The sequence below is a fragment of the Macrosteles quadrilineatus genome, unplaced genomic scaffold, assembly GCF_028750875.1.
Source record: "Macrosteles quadrilineatus isolate MER2022 unplaced genomic scaffold, UCM_ALF_1.0 Scaffold_2__2_contigs__length_208266976, whole genome shotgun sequence".
Taxonomy (NCBI): domain Eukaryota; kingdom Metazoa; phylum Arthropoda; class Insecta; order Hemiptera; family Cicadellidae; genus Macrosteles; species Macrosteles quadrilineatus.
The window spans coordinates 115128209-115152477 of NW_026542595.1; the positions used below are offsets into that span (position 1 = coordinate 115128209).

General features: G+C 37.4%; 1 protein-coding gene across 1 annotated transcript in view; it reads left to right on the forward strand.

Annotated features, from left to right (window-relative positions):
* Positions 1-2014: 2014 nt before the first annotated feature.
* Positions 2015-24269, forward strand: part of LOC128987163 (phosphoribosylformylglycinamidine synthase) — a 28978-nt gene continuing 6723 nt past the window's right edge. Inside the window, exons 1-18 of the mRNA XM_054407900.1 lie at positions 2015-2125; positions 3921-4190; positions 4774-4924; positions 5698-5848; positions 6286-6422; positions 6760-6872; positions 7323-7463; positions 7949-8061; positions 9522-9782; positions 10437-10510; positions 11192-11348; positions 12919-13142; positions 20275-20400; positions 20716-20952; positions 22070-22195; positions 22767-22947; positions 23514-23747; positions 23874-24148. Coding sequence (XP_054263875.1) covers positions 3922-4190; positions 4774-4924; positions 5698-5848; positions 6286-6422; positions 6760-6872; positions 7323-7463; positions 7949-8061; positions 9522-9782; positions 10437-10510; positions 11192-11348; positions 12919-13142; positions 20275-20400; positions 20716-20952; positions 22070-22195; positions 22767-22947; positions 23514-23747; positions 23874-24148 — 2970 coding nt within the window. The 5' untranslated portion in view covers positions 2015-2125; position 3921. The remainder of the gene's footprint in view (positions 2126-3920; positions 4191-4773; positions 4925-5697; positions 5849-6285; positions 6423-6759; positions 6873-7322; positions 7464-7948; positions 8062-9521; positions 9783-10436; positions 10511-11191; positions 11349-12918; positions 13143-20274; positions 20401-20715; positions 20953-22069; positions 22196-22766; positions 22948-23513; positions 23748-23873; positions 24149-24269) is intronic.

The window sequence follows — 24269 nt, forward strand, 5'->3', positions numbered from 1 at the left end:
TATCGGTACCTAGTTAGTTACTAATACAATGTTCAAGTCCATTGCTGGGCTATATTATCTTCAAAATAAATTTCAAACTGTTATTGTATCATAGTACTATCCCTTGGCTTGATTAATTCCTTTACTTGACGAAGGGTTTGTATTCATTGATGAAGGTCATTAGGAATGTTAATTGAATGGTGGAAAGCATAATAAAATTTCTCACAATCTTCAGAAAATTACATAGTTATCATGGCCACATGATTAATATTATGTAAGTTGGTCCATAGAAAAAAAGAAAAGAACAGCTGATGTTATTGTATTGAAAGTTTGTAGGTTATGTCATGAGTTGTTGTTATGTCGGATAGCGCTGGGTTCACAACGATATGGTAGGCATTCGGATAAGTATCGATCGTCGTAGTATGAAATGAACTACTATCGAACATCGTAAATCGATTGCCTCCTAGAGCGCTAGAGCCGAGCAGCCCAGCCGACTCGACTCGACACACAAAGAGAAAGAGAAGACAGACAGAGAGACAACAAAAACTAAGAACTAGCACTAGCCTTCGAATAGGATAATATTTCTTTTATTATTTTTAATTTAGTATTTAGTTATTTAATTTATTTCAACTTTGTTCCGTTTTATTTATTATTATTATTATTATTCGGGTTAAAAGGTAGCTTGATGATTAACTTTGTAACTTATTTAATTTAATAGAATCTTCAATTTACAGTAGGCTAAGTGGTAAATTAAATTGTCTCACTACTTAATCTTGAGGTCACATTTTCAATCCTGAGCAGTTTGTCAAAATTTGGGCCGGAAATTGCCTAGGCCTATACTGATGGCTGTTTTATAACTTATATGAGGATTAAACTTAAGCTTGCTTGTTTTAATAGCCAGCAGGGCCTACCTTTGACTAAATACAACAACCCAGTACTCAACTCATGAAATATGCCCTCTGCTCAGTTTGAGAATTCAAGTATTTCTTTCCTTGCAATATCTGAGCCCTAGAAACGGGCTTTTTGAGAAATGTGTATTCCCAAGACAGCTCAATTTGTTATTGAATTAGACAAGTTAGGCTAATCTACGCCAAAATTGCGTAAGTTTATTGGAATATTTTTTAAATTCCTCCGTGATATTCTTCTATTCAAGTTCTTATATTCATCATGCTGGTTCAGCCGTAGGCTACTTACTGTAACTTAATGTTTAGGATTAAACATTTTCATTGGCAAATGTTATAAGTTACCAGGTTCAGATATTATGATGTACTTATTTATTTATTTGCATTCACTGTAATATTGTGAATTAAATTATGGTCTTCCCGTAAAGGGCACATTATGACGTTTGTGACGACAGGCATAGGAGAGGAGTTAGAAGCAGCAGCAGAAGGCACCAGCGCATTGGCAATAATTTACTTGTACTTCGATCTTCCACCATGAGATAGCCGGATCCGATACTAAAAAGTCGACGTCTGTCATCCGGTTGAAAACAAGGTCGATTCTTATCCGAATGCCTACCATATCGTTGTGAACCCAGCGCTATCCTGTTATGTCATGTCTACTACTTGTTGCTTTCTGCTAGCTAGTGATGGGATAACCGAATGGTTTCCATGACCGAATAATCAATCAGTTATTTTTTGCGTCAATCGGTTATTTTTAGTTGAATGAATCACCGAATCAATTTTAGTCATTTCATTAGTCACTATCACAAACCACAACTAATTTTTATCCTATGGGAAACTGAATGGCATTTAGTCTTTTAGCGTCAATCGGTGATTTTTAGTCGAACGAATCGCCGAATAAATTTTAGTTACCTGAAATGTGACAAACTAAATCAACTAAATAACTAAATCACCGAATCGCACGGTAAGACTAATTTAACCGAACCAGGATAAAATAACCGAATTAGTCTATTCAGCATCAATAACCGATTGATTCGGTTATTTTCATTCGGTGATTCCCACCACTACTGCTAGCAATGCTAGCATGCCGGGATAGGGTTATCTTTCAAACTTCTAATCGAACTTGTTCTTGATTTTATATTCTTTGATTGCTGGAACAGTTCATATAATTTGTATACTTTCAATTACATTATACGTCTACTTGCGTAATCTGAATAATATTATCACCAAATCGTGGGAATCAGGTTAGTAATAGTTCTAAAGTTAAGGTTTACAACCTTTGTAGAAAAGACAAAAGAACCTAAAAACTCTTTAATAATGAATTAACACTCGTATCATTTCCCACGTTGTAAGATTAAAAGTTAGCACATTTTTATTGGTTTCTCATTAAAAAAATTAAATTCTGGTAGCCTATTAACTTACTGCAAAAATCAAATTTATAAGTTAGTAAGTTAGCCTAGCCCTAAATTGGTATGGCTGATTTAGTTTTTAAGTTACATAACCAAACCCATACATCCCTTGATGGATGTGACAGTTGAACTAAATGGAATTAGGCTAAAACATAAAATTTTATTTATTTGGAAAATCCAGTCATTTAATTTAAGAGTTTTTGAAACTCTACAACGTTTTGACTGCTTAAGAAAACCAGATGATAGGCCTATGGCAATTATATCAAGGGTTTCTAACCCCGATATATTCCAGCATTCAGTATTTGTTATGCTTTAAGTTACACCGCAGCAGCAGTATTGGTTAAATTTTCATCTCGAAAGATCCAAAGTATACCAAGCAACATTTCTTCAAACAGCAAAATGTTGAATCGAACAAACATCCTAATTTTGTATTATTTAATAAATAAAACTACCGTACTGTACCTAATTCAGTTACAGATATGTTAATTCATATTTTACTCGCTCAAATAGTTATTTTCTGAACAGTAGTTTTTGAAATTGTTGAAAACTAAATATCAGCATAAGTTATAGGTAACAGTAAGTTAAGTAGTACATTTTTGATTGAACTTAAAGTTAAATTGATTTTGATCAACAGGTTATTTTCCAGGGTTATAAATTAGATATTTCCAGTTTCTAGATAGGATACAATCTTTTCAGTTTTCGGCTGTATAAGAAGTGAATCAGTTGAAAGGTTAAAGGTCAGTGATTATCTAGATAAGTCAAATATTTTTGTGTCCGTCAGATTTTACTGTTAATTTCATGTAGTAAACCTAGTATTTTTCTAACCTTAAATAACAAAGCATACACACAAGTATTTCATGAGTAAAGTTAATTGTAATTGTTTTATGTTATTTGTACACTTGTTGCATGCAAACTACAAAATCATAAATTAGGTCTAAGTTATCTTCTTTTTGTTGTTTTGAAAGTGCTTCAGTTCAAATTAGGAATAAGTTGGAATTTTTTGTTTAGCTAAAATGAACATTTAATAATTTTTTAAAACATTGTTGTCTCATTTCGTCAAGACTACTCATTTGCTAGACGCCAACACACGATTTTGAGTAACAATTAATTGAACACTGTGACCAATTAATTAATAACCTTTTTTCCTACGACAATCCACAGTAGGGTACTATCCTGATAATTAGACCAATTCGTTAATTGGCAAAAATGTGGTTCGGATTCCACTATAAACTGTAGATCCTTTAGTTGCCATTCGCTGTATGGGCTATTAATAAACAGCTGTGTCTAAGGAACATGTCGACCTTAGTCACTAACAAGTCACTAAAAAAATAGAAAAATAGGTTTACTACATGAAGTTAACAATAAAATCTGACGGACACAAAAATATTTGACTTATTTAGATAATCACTGACCTTTAACCTTTCACTCAACCTACACTCATCCTCCATTCATACTTGGCTTAAAATACTTACATTCGTATGGCCGCCATTTCTAAGTAGCCTATTATGTATTGTTAAGACGCAGACAAGTTGTGAAAAGGAGGAATCTTGACGGAAATGTTTACAATCTCGTATAACTAATATAACCTAGTTGTTACTTTCAATGCGTCAAATTTTTCCACATTTTTCAGCATGGTCGTGTTACACTTCTACCGAGAGCCCGGGTTGTCGGACGGGTCTCTGTCTCGGAAGCTGCGAGACCTGAAGGCTCTTTCGTCACTCGTAGAGTCCTTGCGTACGGAGTTGTGCTACAACGTGGAGGTGACTGAGCCGCTGAATGAGACGCAGGAGGGACAACTGCGATGGGTGTTGTCCGCTCCTCTCAAACCTTCCGGTCTACAGAGTGAGCCTCACCTACATGGGCAGCGTCTCAGTAGCCTACTGGTGGAGATTGGTCCGAGGTACGTGGCAATGTATCCAATTCACCTCATTAATTTAAGAAAGCGTGTGTTATCTAAGCTGATGAACAAAGTGTAGAGTATAATAAGATCTGTGTAAGGTTATACAACAGAATTTCAATTTATTTTTGTTTTTCTATTTGGAACAAGGTTTCCATAACAGATCATGTCATATTAGTAGGAGAGTGGTTTAGGCCTTACGTATATGAGATACATAAATAGCTAGTCTAAGAGTCTAATGAGAAAACCGTCATAGACAAAACAGGAAAATATTTATAAGCTTTTAGTTAGGGAAAACATTGTTGCTCGCAGAAATCTACTAATTGCTAAACAAACATAACAAGCTTATTATTTCCTAAAACAAAGGGCACTAATAATTTGTCACTCACAAATCAAATCAACGTTGAATATTCTTGACGTACTATTTATACACCGGCGAAAAACATTGCAAATTGAATTTCTGTTTTTTAAATCCTGTTGGAAGAAATACTGAATTTCTAAATTGTTGTAAGCCCTCTAAAACAGTGTTTTGTTTGTTGACAATGACTATGTATTGTTGACTATGCATTTAAAAAAGTTGTTTCAGGTTGAACTTTTGCACAGCGTTTTCCAGCAACGCCGTCTCGATCTGTAGGTCCATAGGCTTAACGGGGGTTACTAGGCTAGAAGTTTCTACTCGCTACCTCATCTACTGGAAATTAGAAGGCCTTGACATCAGCCGAACATTGGAAAATCAGGTCAGATCTTTAGCACAACGTTTTGAAACCTTATAATATGTATGTTAGATATCAATTTCATTTAGTGTAGCATATTATTTTTATTTCAACGCATATTTTTCCATTGCCCTGAGCTTTGGTTTCACCGTTTATCTTTCTACCCATGTCCGGCCGATAAGAATGGAATTTCCCGACCTTTGTACTTTTCCATCGTACGATGCCCGGCCGCGGCACAGTCCGCTACTATTCCTCTCGACATTAAGTCACTTTTTCATGCAGCAATACGCTCACCGCTATAACAGTTTTATCATATATCTCATTACAAATCAAATTCAACCCTCATTAGGCCATAAAAGATCGTTTTTGTTTTGCTTTATATCAAGAAGTGAGTTTTAAGTTTATTTTTTCGTGTACATAAACTATTTCTAAAGACTTTAAAAAGTGTGCAGTGCAATCCCGGACAGGACGACATGACGCCAGCAGGTGGGGTACCCCAGCCGTGAACACCTTTCTACAACTACAAGGTCGGTGGAAATCTATTTTAAATATAATAGAAGCTGAAGTCAATCATTATAAAATTGAACTATTTTTAATCTCATTTAATATAAAACGATCTTTTAAAAATAAGCTAATTATTTCTGGGTAGGCCTAAGAGCTCATTGCTCACGTTTTATTCCAACACAATGTAAATATTAAAAAGTTTGTGTCTGTATATTATTTTATACTATGTTTAATTCACTCTAATGTATGCTAATAAATTTGTCCACTTCCTAAAATATTAATCTTTATATCAGCTGGTTGGAGCTCTTCACGACCGTATGACCGAGTGTAGATATCTCGAGCCTATCCAGAGTTTCGACCATGGAATCGTCCCGGAACCTTGGTTTTCCGTAGATGTGATGGGAAAAGGAAGAAAAGCACTTGAAGAAGTCAACGCTAAACTAGGTTTGTTTTATTGCAATATTTGAAGCATTTTGACAGTTAGTAGGCCAAAGTCGACCGCCTAGTTTTGGGATTGAATAACGTGGAAATTTACTTAAAACTACATTGCTATTGCATAGGCCTATGATTATTTACATCGATCCTATGTCTAGGTCTTACCATTACACCTACGGTAATAGCTTATTCCCTAAAAACAATTTTCTTACCTCAAACCTGTTATTGGAAATTCGGCCTATGACAGTGTGATATTATTGCTATTTATAGACAGGTTTTTTTTGTTTCTTGTGCCATGATCAACAATTCCCTAAACCTAGCATTGCAAACATTTTTTTTACCGCTAAGACAGTGTCTTTGATCTATACAACTTACTTTTTATAATTCACCATCTTACCATAGTGAATGACTCTAGAAAAGGATTTAATGGAATTTGTTATTTTCAGGTCTCGCTTTTGACGATTGGGACCTTGAGTTTTACACCGAGTTGTTTTCCCAAAAACTCAAAAGGAACCCCACGAGTGTGGAGTGTTTTGACTTGGCTCAGTCTAACTCGGAGCACAGTCGGCATTGGTTCTTCAAAGTGAGTTATAGCTTGCAAAGATCATCAAATTATTTCAATCAACGTTAACAAATTCATCAACGTTAACTAACGCATCTATTACAAGACTCTGAATAGCAAGTCACCCTTGATTACAAGTGTCTTTTTCAAATACTCTTGATTTTGCTTGACCCCTAATCACGTGATTTGCAAACCTTAACGTATTTGAAAATGAGTTTCTATATTATTTAAAATGATAGCCTATGCCAAATCTTATTGATGAAAGAAAGAATTCAATTTCTTATATTTCTTTGAAGAAATATTATTTCGGATGACCTAGGTGCTCGATTGGTAGGCTAATTTTTATCATAATTTTCAGGGTAAAATGATAATCAACCAGAAAGAAATGCCTGATTCGCTGTTGGATATGATTTTTAAAACTCAAGATTCAACAAACCAAAACAACGTGATCAAATTCAGTGATAACAGTAGGTAAGTTTTTGAGTGAAAAGCAATTTCTTATTCATCCAATTTCCACTCATGAAAGCACAAGTTAATATAGCAACAGCAACACAATACTATTAAGCTGAATATGATTAAAGAATAAGAAAGTGTGGAATAGATTAAGATTGTTTTGCATAACTTACAAAGATCAGCTGTTTCCTTAACCAGAATCAATAATTTATTAAAATCACAATGATCAAGGACAGCTGGGTTAATTTCAAACCATTAAAAAGATATTTGGACTATTTTTCACAGGATAAAACATGTGTGAGATCCTGATTTTTAGACTAATTCTTAAAAGTTTTTCGTAGGTGCTAAAGATTCTGACTTATTGCTGTTCTACCCCTACAAATCTCTTGGTTTGGTGCGTTTACAACATTTCATGCTGCAGTGCCTAGCCGTAACATTACCTAGTTCATGACATAGCTTTGTTTTCAGTGCCATCCAAGGCTATGAGCTAGAAAGACTGCGTCCGTCCGCTGTAGACACGGCGAGTAAGTTTATCACTTCCCGTGGTCTTACCCACATTGCCTTCACTGCCGAGACTCATAACTTTCCCACCGGAGTGGCTCCATTTAGGTAAGTAAAAAATGTACTGTGTGATTAACCCCGTATTAACTGTTTGGAAAGTGATATTGAAAGTAGTTTAACCAAGTCTATTTCTCTATGAATTGTCTTATCTCACTTTGTTACATTTCTAAATTATCTTTTTCTTTTTTTCCTCTGTTTTTTCCTGTTCTGAAATGTTTAACTAACTGCTGCATTAAACTCTATCGCCCGTTCGTATCGGAGTGTCAAATCTTTTAACCACAAATATCAAAACATCAGAAAAGAACTTCCCTAAGAGTGGGAGAAGTCTCAACAATGTCACATATTAGCTGGATACATACATACCAATTGCAAATGTGTCTGTTGGATTTTTCAACGCTAGGAAGGCACGTTGGATTAATTCAACGTCCACAGCGAACGAGTTACTGTAACTAATGATCTGTTTATGCAAGTATTACAAAAGTAGATGACATGTGTTTCACGTAAATATTACTAAAGTTGATGATTTGTTACAGTGGGGCGACCACAGGCACGGGTGGTCGTATCAGAGACGTGCAGGGCGTGGGTAGAGGGGGACACTGTATAGCAGGGACTGCAGGGTACTGCGTCGGCAACCTGTTGATACCAGGTTGGTGGCTGGCTGTTTTGTTATACTCAAGTGTACTAGGTATTAAATGGATTAAACTTTTTGTTCGGAATGAGATTTATATTTCCTTATCGATTTTCAGGACAGGATTTGATCCCTATGAAAAACGTGTTTGTTTAAAAAAATATTCCGCAAATATTTGTGCGGATAGCAATATTGAAATTTTAAACTTGTTGCAATTTAGCTGTAAAACATCAGTCTAACTATAAAAAATAGCTAGCTCAAACAAACTTGAATCTTCTTCGTTTTTAACTGTGTAAGTGTTGAAAACCTGTAGGCTAATACCATTGACTATTCGATACAGAAGTAGACATCCCATCTATATGGACCAGCTGTCGCCAATTTTTTATTAAAAAAGAACGTAGTTGTGTGAGCCCGGCACAGAATGCGCTAGTGTCCAAAACTCTATTTCATAGCTTATTTTTTGTTGACCAGGTTGATGGGTCAAAACAGTTGCTATAGCTCACCATAAGTCATTTTAGCGAATTTCCCTATAGGGAAGTAGCTATTACCGTAGGTCTCATGGTAAGACTTAGGCCCGGGACCGATTTACTTTTTCATTTTGATGTCCCCAGAGGCCAAAAACACCACTCGTTCAAATTTTTATATATGTATATATATATATATATATATATGTGTCCGTGAACACGATAACTTGAGTAATTTTTATCCGATTTTGATGAAATTTGGTTTGAAGGTGTAAGGCGGGATAAACTTGAATGAGTTCGCGATCCAGCATGATCGGACCATGGGAACAGGGTTTTATGGGGGGTTTTATGGCGTAAAAATTGGTTTTTCTCAATTTTGACCCTCAAAACACAAAATTTCCCAATTTTTCTCTAAACCTTCTTAAAGAGCTTAAAAAAACAAACAATTCAGTATATCAAAGTGTTTTTGTACGGTTATTGGTTACGGAGAAAACTAAAAAAATGTTAAATTTAAAATTCCCATGTTATTCTTATGGAGAATATTGTAAAATGTTGTAGTTTGCTTGTTTATGGATATCTTTTGATCAAACTTGGCAAATATATTCATTTTATACTAAGCAATAATTATTTTACTTAAAACACACACTTTATTAGTTTCCTTGTAGCAGCAAACCTAGGTACTCGTTAAACCTAATGTTATTTAAATAGATCAATTGAAAATCAATTCAGCCAAATGGAAATTCGCTTAGGCGTCAGGTTTGCTGCGGCGGGGGTATTTTTAAATTAAAGCTGTTGCATAAGATCATCAATAATTTGCTGTAGAATCCATATTACTATACTAAATAATTTGAATTTGTTTTAATTTGATTGCTTCTTTGATTACTAGTTGCACAAACAACTTTCAAAAATTAATTTTGTTCAGTGGTTTAAAACTAGTAGGCGTAAACTGTAATTTTTGATAATACCTTAACCCTCTTTGCCTCAAGAAAAATGTAACTTAAGTTTTACTTCTAGATTATCAACAACCGTGGGAGGACGCAGGAGCAGAATATCCGCCCAACCTCGCGTCTCCGTTGGAGATATTGGTGGAAGCGAGCAATGGAGCATCCGACTACGGCAACAAGTTCGGAGAGCCGGTGGTTTGTGGGTTCACCCGAGCGTTCGGCCTTAGTGACGCGACAGGACAGCGGAGAGAGTGGATTAAACCTATCATGTTTAGCGGGGGCGTCGGGGCTGTGGAGGCGGGGCTAGTAGACAAGGAACCTCCAGAGAAAGGTGAGATATATTTTAAGTTAGGTAACTTGTTTTAATTGAAAAATAAAACTAATAGACTTGTCCTATGGTGTTTGAACTACATTACTTGTCAGGAGTAAGGGAAACTCCTTCCATTTTTAATTGACTCTATTTCTAAATTTACCTAGTTAGTCTATCCAACCTAACCTGACCGGTGTATATGACTTTTCCCCCTGCCTATAAACATTATAGATGGATAGCTGGATTACCTGGATGGACAAGAGTGCTGATTTTCACAAGAAACACACAACTTTACACTATATACACAAAACATTAGAATATTTCACTGCCACTGACAGCATTTCCAACTAAGGAAGAGAGTTTTTTCAATAATTTTGCCACCATTGCTGTGATCTCGGACGATGGTGGTGATTTTCTGTAACCTCGGGAAATATTCAAGATTTTGTCGGGATCACAGCTTCTGCCCGGTTGTAATAACGATTCTTATTACTATAGTTATAGGTTTTAAAATTTCTTTCTTTGGTAATTAATTTGAAAATGTGCGATTGGGATGGTTGGAATTTGGGATAATTGGAGTTCTACTGTACTTTTAGACATTGATCATAAAGTTACTAGATAGTTCAGATTTAATTCGCTTGTATAAAGTGTCTTGAACCTAAAACCTGACTGTTACAGGTATGGAGGTAGTGAAGGTAGGAGGACCCGTGTACAGGATCGGAGTCGGAGGAGGATCTGCTAGTTCCGTACAGGTAACTTGATGCTGACACGTTTTTTAATCCTCCTATTTAATTATAATTCAGAATCATTGCTATCTGTGAAAAATATTATTTTCCTATCTGGAATGAAATAATGAAATTGCCATGTAAACAGTGACGCAACAATAGCTAGTCCTAGTAATCAGCTGATCGGCGATGAAGTAAAGAAAACAGGGATACCAATATATAAGCATACAAGCTTGTCTTGTCATTTAATGTGTCTCACAGTACTTTTAATTTGGATTGCGATTGAAAAATAACACTCTGTATAAGTGGGTGTTAATTTGATTTAAAACCGAAAATTTCTGAAAACCAACAATCGATGACACAAAACCTGAACCGAAACCAAACTGATGGGAATTTTAACTGAAAATTGACTAATTTTGTAAACGATTGTGCTGCAATAACTACATTAGAGTGTTAAGATAGCACCTTGAGATTGTGGGTTCGATCCCGTCAGGTAACTCATGAGATTTTCACCATCTGTGGCAGAGATTGATGGCAAATTCCTATCTAAATTAGAAAATGAACGTTTCAGGTAAAAGTTGACAAGTTGCATAAATTGATATGATTTTCACCTCAGGTAATTTAAACTTTAAATGTACTGTATAACATTACTGACCATTTTACTGTATTTGTGTATTTCAACGTCCCAAACTGTGTTCTTGCTCACAGGTTCAAGGAGATAATCAGTCAGAGTTAGATTTCGGTGCGGTCCAGCGAGGAGACGCGGAGATGGAGCAGAAATTGAACCGAGTGATTCGAGCCTGCGTCGAGAATCCTGGGGGTAACCCGATATGTAGCATTCACGACCAAGGAGCTGGCGGTAACGGTGAGTGTTTTAGGTATTATTTTATGTGAGTGATCTCGACGATGTAGTTTTTTGCTCTATTTACATTTCCACAGCAAATGTAAATTCTTCAGCAAATGTAAAAGGTTCTTCTACATCTTCTTACATCACTAATACTAATTTACGGAAAGTAAATAAGAGAAACGTCTTATAACACTTAAAAGATATATTTACGCTTATACTGTTACTCACAAGACGGTAAATATACAAAAAAGATGGTAAGTGGTGATCGATTTCGATTGGACACTCCAATCATCATCAGACCCAATAGGCGAATCTTTTAATATATATCTTTTAAGTGTTATAAGACGTTTCTCTTATTTACTTTCCGTAAATTTAATAACACGTACAATGCTGTTCAAGAAGTTATCTAATACGGGTACAGTTTCTTAACTGGGCTATGCTAATATCGATTGAAACTATCGATTCGATTAGTAAACCTTCATGCGATTTTTTCATTATCAGCAAGTTTGGTTGGTTAGGTTAGGTTATGATAGTTTAATTTTATAATAGATATATTTAAAAATATTGATATTGATTATTAATATTTTCAATTCAATAGTTTCAATCGATATTAGCATAGCCCAGTTAAGAAACTGTACCCTCTAATACTAATGTCCAATAATATTTACACGCCAAGTCACTTGTGTTCGTACTCACTGGAGCAAGGTTTAATGGAGTACAAATGGGGTTTTGTCATTTTTGACCCTCAAAATATAGAACTTTCCTAAATGTTTTACTGGTTAATGGTTATTTAAGAGAAAAAAACTAAATTATTCTATAAAAAATTAGTAAACTGTTGTAGTTTACTTGTCTATGGATATATATTTTGAAAAAAATTTGGCAAAATTATTTCATATTAAGCTACTTATATTTTACCAAAGAACACAATTTATTATTGATAAAATAAAATTATTACCTTATCCAACCACAGTTGTTGGTATGACGACTAGTTCTGTTCCTTAGAACTTCATCAGGTCATTTTGTATGCAACCACATCATCAATGTATAATACATTGTGGTATGTCAATAGATTCTTTAAAAAACCGTCACAATCACAATAATTAAAACTTTTCATGTCGACAAAATAGTTAAAATTGAGTAAAAATTGATAAAACTGATTAAAACTGTATAGGCTGGCCAGTACTGTCTTATTATTGTCACTAACTAAATGAAAATGACTAAATCATGATGTTTCTTCTTCTTCAGTGCCACCTGTATTTCAGTTTGTTTTGTTCTTCTTATTTTATACTTCTTTGATTTGTAACTTGTCAATATATGTATCAAATATAATATTTGACTGGAAAGAAGTCAATTATTACCTAAAATTTATTACCTACCCTATAGCAGCAAACCTAAGTAATCACAATACCTGATGTTATTTAAGGGGGAAATAAATGTAACAATTTTAAGGTAGTGAAAAATGAAAATCCAATGGGAATAGAAATTCACTTTGTATTCAGGTTTGCTGTGGGGGGTAATATTTCTATGAAAAGTAAATCAAACTATTTTTGCGTATAAAGTTGAAGTGTACCACTAGTCAATTTCTTAGGTAACGTGCTGAAGGAGCTAGTGGAGCCTGCAGGAGCCGTTATATTCAGCAAGCACTTCACTCTCGGAGATCCGAGCATCAGCACGCTGGAATTGTGGGGTGCCGAGTACCAGGAGAATGATGCGTTGCTGTGCCGACCCGACCACGCTGACCTGCTGAGGCAGATCGCTGCTAGAGAGAGATGTCCGGTCAACTTTGTCGGAACTGTCACCGGCAACGGCAGGGTGAGTTGGCATAGATTTTAATTTAGAGAACTAAGGTAGAAAGGAAACTCGCTTCCGGGACGAGCTTGCGCTTTAGGTTCTAGTATGTTATGCCAGAAATATATATGTGCCGAGCAAGGAAGAGCCCGAGCGGTGAGCACTGTGCGATAATTCCTATAGCACAGGGTACAGTGTCTTCCTCCACCGTGAGCAGTGTAGTACATGATTTTTTTTTTAAGGGAGAGGAGGGAAAATTCTTTTACGCACACAGGTAGCCAGCCTGTAGTGTGAGACTCCTGAATCTATCACAGACTACTCACTAAAAAACCCCCTCTACTCTGTTGGACAGCGAGAGGGCGGTGTTGGACTTTGTCCTAGACACCAGCACTAGAGCTAGACACCACTTAAGTGTACCATTGAATGTTTCCTCTGTACCTTATTTCTCTGTGCTCTCACGACAAATATGAAAAGCTGTTGTTCTTTGTTTTAGTTTCATTTTTAGGTAAGCTAGGCTCACACTATTTAAGGGAAGTTCACAAAGTCACACAATATTTTAGCTAAAATAGCCTAAAATAATGCTAGCTTGTCCGAAGGAATTACAAATTATGGTACTGGTAATCAATTGCCTTTGTGACCAACTAAGTGGTAAGTGACCATGTAGTATTTAAATTTTGTACATGTGTATGTGTATATAAATGTGATTCCGATTAAAAGAACTCCCCATCTGTAGAGGTAAGCCTGGGTCGCCGGAAGACTGCCCCCCGGAAAACTACCCCCCCATAAGCAGGGTGCTACGTCATATTGACGTCAGAGACCGGGAGGCAGTTTTCCAGTCACGGACACTCAAATTTAGTTGTCAAACAGTTCTAATAAAATAAATAAATAAATAAATAACGTCTTTATTTATCCAGCGTACATCAGATACAAAGTTCTGTTTTACATGCAAACTTTTGTCATATACAAGTAAATTAAAAAGAAACATTCTTAAAAAATAAAACTAAAGGTGCATATCTTTAACATTCTTCTTAAATACCATTAATCCTTTTTCTTTTACCCCTGATGGTAGAGCATTGTAAACCAGGGGTCCAAAGTAGGAAAAGGCCTTTTTCCCCGACTCAGTTCTGACCCGCGGTAACTGCAACAAGCCTTCCTGACGAGTACTGCGCCCACAGACCTCAGATCTTCGTACCAACTTGGTATTCAGATACTGAGGTTGGTTTGTCAGCAGCGTCTTGTGAACCAAAATTGATGTTTGGAGATCAGAGATTTGCTGTATGGATAGTGTATGAGATTTCAATCTAAATTCACTAATATGGTCAAATTTCTTCAAATTATAAACAAACCTCAGTGCATTATTCTGGAGCCTTGTCAGTATTTTGATTTTTTCTTTCGTTAAGCAACCAGAAAAGGTAGAGAGGCAGTAGCTAATAGATGGATAAACCACTGCTTGCACTATTTGAAGTTTTGCTGAAGTAGGCAATATGAACCTCAACCTGTGCAACCGTCTCAACTTGCCAACAGCAACACGACAGATACGGCTCACCTGCTCAGAAAATTTAAGAGTATCATCCAGATGGACACCAAGGACTCTTAACGAAGAACAAAGTGATAAAGGCATATTATCCAATGAAATCATCATACTACCCCTATTAGAATTCAGTCTGCCTTGCAGAGAAGAATTACTGACATGCAAAACTGAGCACTTATCAGGATTTAGTTGCAGCCCATGATCATCAGACCATTGCTTAACCACACTCAGATCACAGTTCACATCCCTGATCGCGTCAAGGAGATTCGAAGATGGAAAAGAAGCGATAAGATGTGTATCATCTGCATATGAATGAATAGCACAATACCTCAGTTGACTCCCAAGGTCGGAAGTGTAAATCAAGAAAAGGATCGGCCCTAGACAACTACCTTGCGGAACACCTCTAATCTTTGGCAAAAATTCTGACGCTTTCAGATCAACCTTAGTCTGTTGGGACCTATTGTTTAGGTAAGAGGAAACCCAGGCCACAGAGGTTACATCAAATCGGTAAAACCGCAGTTTAGAGAGCAGAAGATCAAAATCCACCGAATCAAAGGCTTGTGAATAATCCAAACCTGTGACAAAACTCTGCCAACCCCTATCCTTAGCAGATAACAGCTCATCCATGATATTCAAGAGTGCAGAGCTCGTACTGAAACCTTTACGAAAGCCTGACTGAGTCTCAGGAAGAATATTCTCAGATTCCAAGAAAAATGTCAACTGCTCAACAACAACCTTTTCTAATATCTTAGACATCACTGGGAGGATAGAAATGGGCCTGAAATGAGAAACAGAAGTAGGATTTGATTGTTTTGCCAGAGGAATTAGTATACTTTTTTTCCAAACATTAGGAAAACATCCTGTAACCAAGGACAGATTTACTAAATGACAAATAGCTGAGGCACAGTACGGACTCAAAGACTTGATCATGTCGACAGAAATTCCATCCGTTCCCACGGCACGGGTGGTGATGTTGTTCATGACTGCCTTGATAATATCCTCAGTCACAGGTTTAAAAGAGAACCCCTTCTTCACATCATTACTACTGTTCTGGTTATAAAAGTTCAATTTTTCCGCACTAATACAACAATTATTGTTATTATTAGTTCCCATTGTAGAGAAATATCGATTAAGTTCCTGAGGTGTAAAAGAACAATCTTTATCATCGGCAGACTCCAACACCCCAGTGGCTTTCAGAGATGCCCAGAACTTTTTAGGATCTTTACCCTGTACTTGACTTTCAAGAAAACGTTTTTTTGCCCTTCTTATAGCTAAATTGAGCCTATTTCTTGCTTTGCAATATTCCGCTCTTGATTCACCGTTCCTGTGATTCATAAAAATCTTACTTGATTTGTTCTTTATTTTTGTTAGAACGGCAATACTCATGTCTCTCCATGGAGCCTTTTTCTTCGTAGCTCGCTTCCTCACGACCGGAGCGCATAAATCATAAATTAGAAGTATCCTCTCATTTAAGGCCAGTACAACGTCATCTACACTATTGAGAGATGAAATGTAGTCCCAGTCAACTACTGATGCGAGTTCAACAAACTGTTTTATGTTGATATTTTTCAAATCTCTGTAAGACACAAATTTAATCTTTTTCTTTTTGGCCATTTTATGAGGGAGGTCACAAAATACCAAACGGTGATCAGTTATTTTCTTCCCTCTATAGTCAAGAATAGTTGACGTATCAACCATTCCCACCTCCAGCTTCAGGTCTCTGTCAACAATGATCAAGTCTATGAGGGAGGATGTCAGATGAGTGACACGAGTAGGCTCCTTTATAAGCTGACTCAGATTCATGGACTGAAGAAGAGAAGACAAGTACTTGGAATCAGGTTTTAGATTTTCCATGAGATTCACGTTTAAGTCACCCTGCAGAATCACAGCATTTACCTCCATCATCTGGTCAATGAACAGGCCATGCAACAATGAACTCAGAACAGTATATGGGACAGAAGGTGACCTATATACAAAACAAACACAAAGCTTTGATTCTTTCAAAGAAACAACACCACATAAGTACTCAAGACGATCATCAACATTGCAGAGCTGTATTGAGCGGAAATTTACAGATTTTTTTATATACAAGGCAACACCACCTCCACTCATACCAAGGTGAGAAGATCTGTCACTTCTAACCATATCATAACCAGGAATAGTATATACATCAGAAGACGTTACATGAGACAACCACGTCTCTGTGACTCCCAACAAATCAAAATCAAAATCCTCTACAACTGCACAGAGCTCTTCAAATCCAGTATTCAGAGAACGGATGTTAACATGTGCTATCCTGAAGTTCGAGAGGTCTGAAACACATAGTTTTCCGAAATTGGTTGGGCAATCGAAGAACATGACGGCTCAACTGACAATACACTGGGCTTCTCTTCCAAAGAAGGCCAAGAAGTTACCTTACAATACGGGCTAAATATGTTCTGAAACATGAAGTCACCGAGAAGACGGTTCCCACGTTGATTAAGGTGCCTTCCATCCTTAGCCAGATGACGCTTAGAAATAACATGTGATGCATTAACAAATTCTACCCCAAAATTGTTACACATGAGAAATAATTGATCATTAAAGAGGGAAAGGGCTCTGTGGCCTATGTAATTTCGAATTAAGACACTATTCAACAAGATTCTAGCTTTGGGAAAATTGCTTTTGGCCGTACACAAAAGGTCGGCCATCGAGTGCAGTACCATTTTCTTCCCCCACCCCCCATTATATCCTGGCCCTCCATTATACCCTAGCACAAGATCATTAGTACCCACAAATAAATAAATTAGATCAGGTTGGTCAGAACTGTGATTAATCAGCTTTTGTTTGATGTCAGTGACTTTTGCCCCCGGATTTACATCAACTACAACTCCATTTTGTTTACACTTCCCCCCTGAGAACCTCAAGAGTGAGTCCCCAATCAACAAATTCCCCTTGAATAACCCCTCACCATTGTTGACCACTGTAGGTCCCTGGGCACAATGCTCACCCGCAGAGTTATTAGTAGGCTTTACAGCCGGTCTAGTTCGTTTTACAAGATGTTTAGGTGACTTAAGTAGCCACCTCCCTGATGAATTACATATTGTTGCATCATTTACATTTTTATTTTCCCTCCCAAGAACTTTAAACCGATTAGTACAGTTGACAACGGGTTGCTTGTGACAAGACATTTTAACATTTGATTTACTCAGTTTCCTGTTTTTCCTTTTTACTTTTTCCCATTTTTCAGAGACATTAATTGATGTCTCAATACGATTGACCCTGTCAGATATAGTCTCATTAACACCGTTAACACTATTGATAATATTTACAATGGTTGGTTCTACAGTTTTGACAAGAGGGAGTGCTTTAGATACAATTGCTTGGGACTCAGATGACGAGAGATTGTCATTAGCTAAAAGATTACAAGATACCTCGTTAAAACCCTTATACCAGTCAACAAATGAAAACTCTTTCCCTAAAGTCAGGTTTGTGCAAAAACCCTCGTAAATGAATTTGGTATTCACCAGAACTCTTAGACCACATTCGAAGATTTTTTTGCTGAGTACAACTCAACTCATGGAAACAGCTATCTTTAAATCCCAGTTTAGAAGCTACGTGTTTTGCAGCAAGTGAATTTGTAGCTTGGAGAGAATCTATATGGTATACTGACTGGTAGGAAATGTCGACATACATTAGACTCCAGTGCGTACCAGTGTCATCCTGAAGAGTAGCTAAGTTATTACTAATACATAAAAAAACATAGTTTACTTGGTGGAACTTTAAATCAGCTAGAAGATTTTTTACATCATTAGTAGTACCATGTTTTACTACTTGTGTCACAGAGGGACCCATAAACAACACTCTGGAAGATGCATCATTCTCACTAAAGGACTGAAAATAGTCATCAAGAATAGCATCATCAACCCATCTACTTTTTAGCCAAGAATTTTCCTCCGCTTTTTTAACTGAGGATTTTAGTTTTGTGGCAAGATCAGTCAATTCTAAATTTTGAAGCCTGCTAGTTTCCAAGTCTAAGTTAAGCTTAGCAATAATTTTATCATTTTGTTCAATAACAGACTTCAAGTGCAAATATTCATCAGTAATGTTATTTAGCTTAGACTTAACACTAATTAGACTAGAGGACATGATACATTTTTCCTTTAAAGCATTCTCTTTTTCTTCGCGGATGACATCCAGTTCATTAAAGGAAGCATTTAGATCACATTGTCGTTGTTGTTTTTCACGATCAAGCCGGGATTCAAGAGTTAATACATCGCATTGGAGGTCTTTGATCACTGCTCTAGAGCTATTATCTGAAGTTAGCGCATCGTCCAAACGCTGTAGCAATTTACATATACCTAATTGGATATCAGTCAAAATAATATCTTGGTGATTAGCTTCTAACTTTTTTAAGTCCAGGCAGAGATTAGAGACCAGCATCTCTGTTTCCAAGTCAATGTTACCAGAAGTGGCGAATGTTTCTTCAATTATATTTGCAGTAGTGCTCGACATACCACGTGTCACCACCATTTTACAGGGCAAATACTGCTTAAAATGATGTATAAGGGTCACTGTGTATATTCGGCAGGTGACGAAGTGTCCAACCCCTTCATAAGCGTAAATGCAAGTCTGCAGTACAGTCAGGTGATGAAGTTGCAGCACAGAAGTTGAAGGCGCAACATAAATCCTTCGCAGCGGCTAGGTAGGCAGCGCCAGTCGGTCGTCAAACAGCGGTTAGTGACAAGCGGACATTTACTGCGGTGGTCGCCCGACAGTTGGCAGCGGCGCACGACGTCTGCGCAGAACGTCAAGATGTAGCGAAGATGGAGATGACTTTCTTCAACTGGTTGAGCTGATGTTAGTTACCGAGTGTGACAATCAGTTACTTACTGACGTCTGACATCGTTCGTAGACGACACTGGTCCTCCAAATATTAATAAAGCGTTGAGACACACTAATAAATATAGTCACTGCCAAATAACGGCGATAAAACACAAAACAAATGCAGAGTCACAATCCGTGTCAATCTATTGCAGACCAGGTCTGCCACCGTCTAATATACTAGTGGGTCAATCTAAGGGTTAATCAGTACTAGGTTAATCTAACCTAACCTAACCAACCAAACTTGCTGTAACATTTAGAAAATCTGTTTTATATTCACCACATGCATTTTCTATTATCCAATGGAGTTACTCGCATTAAAATTAAAATTACATAGCATGATTTGTCTAGGGGGGGTAGTATTCCAGTCGCGGACATGGCTTCCATATTGGTTAGTTGGCAGATTTTGTGACGTCACGTTTCACCTGGGGGGATAGTATTCCGCATCCCCGTAAGCCTGCTCTTTCTATCAAAAACAAAATCAAATCTGATTAAAACAGGTGCTAGCATTCAATAAAGACTTTTTTGCCAAATAATGCCTAATTTGTGTAATCTAATTTCCCAATAAACAAAGAGTATGTAATGAGGCTTTATCAGTTGACATAACGTAAATTATATAAGTTTCGTGTAATGTTGGTAACCCTACACTCTCTCGGTCCCATAAGCCATATTATCAGGAGTCAACTGTATTTTGACTAATTACGATTCTAAGGTACTAAAACATCATCATTGTAGTACACATTTTCATATTTTTGTACACAGGTTGTTCTATCCGAAGAAGAAAATCCAGACCCGTCCAAGTACCTGGATTCCAACCACAACAGCGAAACAGAGAATCACCCCTTCAATTTGGATCTTGAGCTGGTACTTGGGAAAATGCCTCAGAAGGTAAAGTAGACAAATTTCTATTAAAAAATGTGTAATGTTTGGGTATGGTAATCCTTAGCTTAAAGTTAGATCAATCAACTATTTTCAGTTGAAGATTTGACGACAGCTGCTTTGTTTACTTTAGCATTTAAAGTATGTATTCTTGGGAAAAGTCAATAGCTAGTCTATTTGATGGCTTGACTTACCTGTTATTTATTAGGCTTTTAATAAACGTTTCTGACCAAGAAACAGCTGATCTCAGCCAGTAACAAAGCTAGATTCAGCTTTAAAATATGCAATGTAAGCCACTGTCTTAAAGAGTTGAATTTTTCACAGGAGTACGTAATGGAGAGACAGCCAGTGGTGGTGCAAGCGTTAAACCTCCCTCCAGCACTGACCGTGTTGGCAGCCCTGCAGAGAGTGTTGCGACTGACGAGCGTCGGCAGCAAGAGGTTCCTCACCAACAAAGTAGACCGTTGCGTCACGGGGTTGGTGGCGCAACAACAGTGTGTCGGACCCTTACACACTCCGCTCAGTGACGTGGCTGTGACGGCTCTATCACACTTTAGTACGGTGAGCCCTCTGGTTGGACATAATCCACCTCCTTTAGCCTGACGTACTGGGTTCAAATCCCGATAATCACCAAATTGATTTGATCTAAGTGATAATTAAGGAAAGACAAGTGGCTTGTTAAGAGTTTTTTTATCGTAAGTTTAAATTTACCAAGCTTTATTTTTGTAATGATAAACAACGGAATTGAACTCTAGATCCACGGTCATGGCAGTTTGTCAAATCTAGGTCTTTCAAAACAGTGTCATTGAATAAGTAAGACAAGAGCTAGTTTTACTTATTCAATGTCGTGGCCATCACCCGATGACCTAGGTATGGGATTGAATTTTACTGTTCACCCTGTAATTTAGATAATGTTTCAATCTAAAAATATTTACTGCAATCTGAGGTAACGTTTGGCTTCTTTGTAAGTTACGTCTTAAATAAGATATTTTGCTGCATAAGTTGTCCTTACAGATTTGTGTCCAGTAAAATCTTTTATTCTAATTTTGACTTTTATGTTGCTTATATGGGAAAATTTGTCCAAATCACTTATTGGGCCTTTACCATTTAGCACTGTGGTTAATTTATGTTAGGTTAGAACTGAGGTATAATCTAAACCTTAGATTGTGTATTGTTGCATAACTTATATAGTGGTAGTGGGGTATTAATTGGGAGTGAGCTGGTCTAGTGTTAGAGAGAGGGAGTTTGGTCCCAGAGGTACCGGTTTCAAATCCTGTCAACCACCAAATTGATTTAATCTAAGTGAAAATGCCCTCTAGACCTAGCCTGAAGTAATGTGGAAAACATTTTTGGGCTAGAATCTAGAGAAATAAAAATAGGTGGGTCAATAAAAATCGTTACGTTTATACCTTGGAGAGTCGATACCAATGAAATAAAATGACAAACGTCTTTATTTTGGAGGGAAAATTTTGGACTAGCAAGACTTTTCTACCACTTAACCTTTAAAACAGAAATAAAATACTCCTTTTACTAAATAAAATTAAAAAAAAATAAAATCAATCAATTATGACATGACCTAGCTAATCCAAACCAGAGTTCCAACTTGTATTGCTAGGACTCTACTGTTCCTATGGGTTTTATTTATAGTTTTTTACTGTTAATGGTGACGTGCTTCTAGGAAGGAGTGGCTACTGCGATCGGAGAGCAGCCTATCAAGGGACTAGTGGACTGTGCTGCTGGAGCTAGAATGGCAGTGGCAGAATCTCTAACTAATCTTGTCTTTGCTCGCATCACTGATATTCAAGTGCGTAAACATTCTAAATCTGTGAAACCTAAAACAATCTAACCAACAACTAATTTTACTCAGTTAAATTATTAATGGAAATACTATTGCCCGATGTGCTCGGTTAGGTTAGGTTAGGTTAGACTACTATGTAGCAACCTTGATACAGAATCTTTGTATTTGTTAAGTGTCACCCAATTTTTAGCATAGGTTGTGTACCTCTTGTTGTTATAATTTGACTGTCTATTGCTTAATGATGCCTAGACAGTTTTAGAGTCTAGTTCAAGTTTTATAAGATCGTCAAATAAACAAATCGTTACAAGACAATCCGCGTGGTAGTCATATAATGAAAAGGAGCAACCTCAAAACCAAAAAAAGGAGCTTGTGAAAAGGAGCAATGGTCTAGTGGTAGAGCACGGAACTTTGGTCCCTGAGGTTTAAGTACCAACAAATCACCAATGGATTTTGCCTAAGTGATAATGCCACAACCCCTAGGTCTAGCCTGAAGTAATGTTAAAACAAATTATACCACGCTGAAGCATAGTCATAAAACGGAAAAAGGTCTAGGATTTTATTGAGATGTTACTTGTAGGACGTGAAATGCAGCGGTAACTGGATGTGGGCGGCCAAGTTGCCAGGGGAAGGCGCTGCGCTGTACGACGCGTGTCAGGCGATGTGTCAACTCATGTGTCAGCTGGGCATCGCAGTCGACGGAGGAAAAGATTCCCTCAGTATGGCGGCGAGAGTGGGCACAGACACCGTCAAAGCACCAGGTCTTCAGATTTGTCGTACATTTTTGCTTCTGTAGTGTTGATTGTGTGTATAAGTCATTAGATTTTGAATGTAAAATACCTCAACTGCCTTTTAATTCTCCAATACTGATACGTGTAGTTATCTAAAGATATAAAAGTACTGTACGTTAGGCCCTTCTTTTTTAAGTGTGTGAATATTTAGAAAACATCAGATGTATCCACAGGTTATGAATGAAGAACAAAAAGTAGCTACACATTTGTTTGTCAATATGTATAAAAAAAATATATATGACCAACTTAACAATATTTATGTATTATAAAGATGTTCACATAAAAAAATGTATGTTTTTAGTGCAGGAAGCGCGAAATGTAACTTTCAGAGGATTTCTGTTGAGCGCAGGAAAGTAGCTCCATAGTAGTGCTTACCACCTGATAACTGTACAAACATCGACCAGTCTGAGTCCATCTACAGAATCGGCAGGAATACCTGCTTCTTTTCCATGACATTTAAAATCATTATGCAGATATATATACGTTACTATTACAACTCCCTCGTATAAACGTACCACTCCAGCACTTTGTTGTAGGTGCGTTGGTGGTGTCTAGCTACGCGCCGTGCCCAGACATCAGCCAGGTAGTGACGCCAGACCTGAAGGCGCCCGGCGCTGGCTGTCTGGTGCTGGTGGACCTGTCAGGACGCGCCAGGCTGGGTGGGTCTGCTCTGGCGCAATGCTACTCTCAGCTCGGAGACACTCCACCCGACGTCGACGACCCGCAGCTACTCAAGCGAGCGTTTGCCTGCACACAGAAACTGATCGGAGGTAAGCTACGGTTATTTATATCTCGGATGTAAGTCTTACCATCCATTACAGTAATAGCTTATTCCCTGTAGGGAAAATGAACTAAAACTAGTTAAATGCAATATGTGTTATGTGTTTGTCTGGTAGAGCGAGCCGTACTATCAGGCCATGACGTCAGTGACGGAGGTCTAGTCACCTGCCTCCTGGAGATGTGTTTTGCTGGCGTAGTCGGGGCCACCGTGGACGTGCAGCAACGTTGCCGTGGCGCCGAGACGCCTCTGCACGCTCTGTTCGCCGAGGAGCTGGGCTGGGTGTTGGAGGTGGAGAAAGCAAAGGTCAAGCATGTACAGGAAGTTTTCAGAGACAACAACGTACCTTGCCTCTACCTCGGAGAGAGCGGCAGTCGTGGCATGAGCTCAAAGGTATTTATAACTTTAGTAGCGATGTCTGGTGAGTTAGCATTTTCTCTCATAAAAGGCCTTAGTGCCTGCAATGGTTCAGTTAAGGTCATAATACAGAGTTTTGGGTGTTTTTTTCCATTTT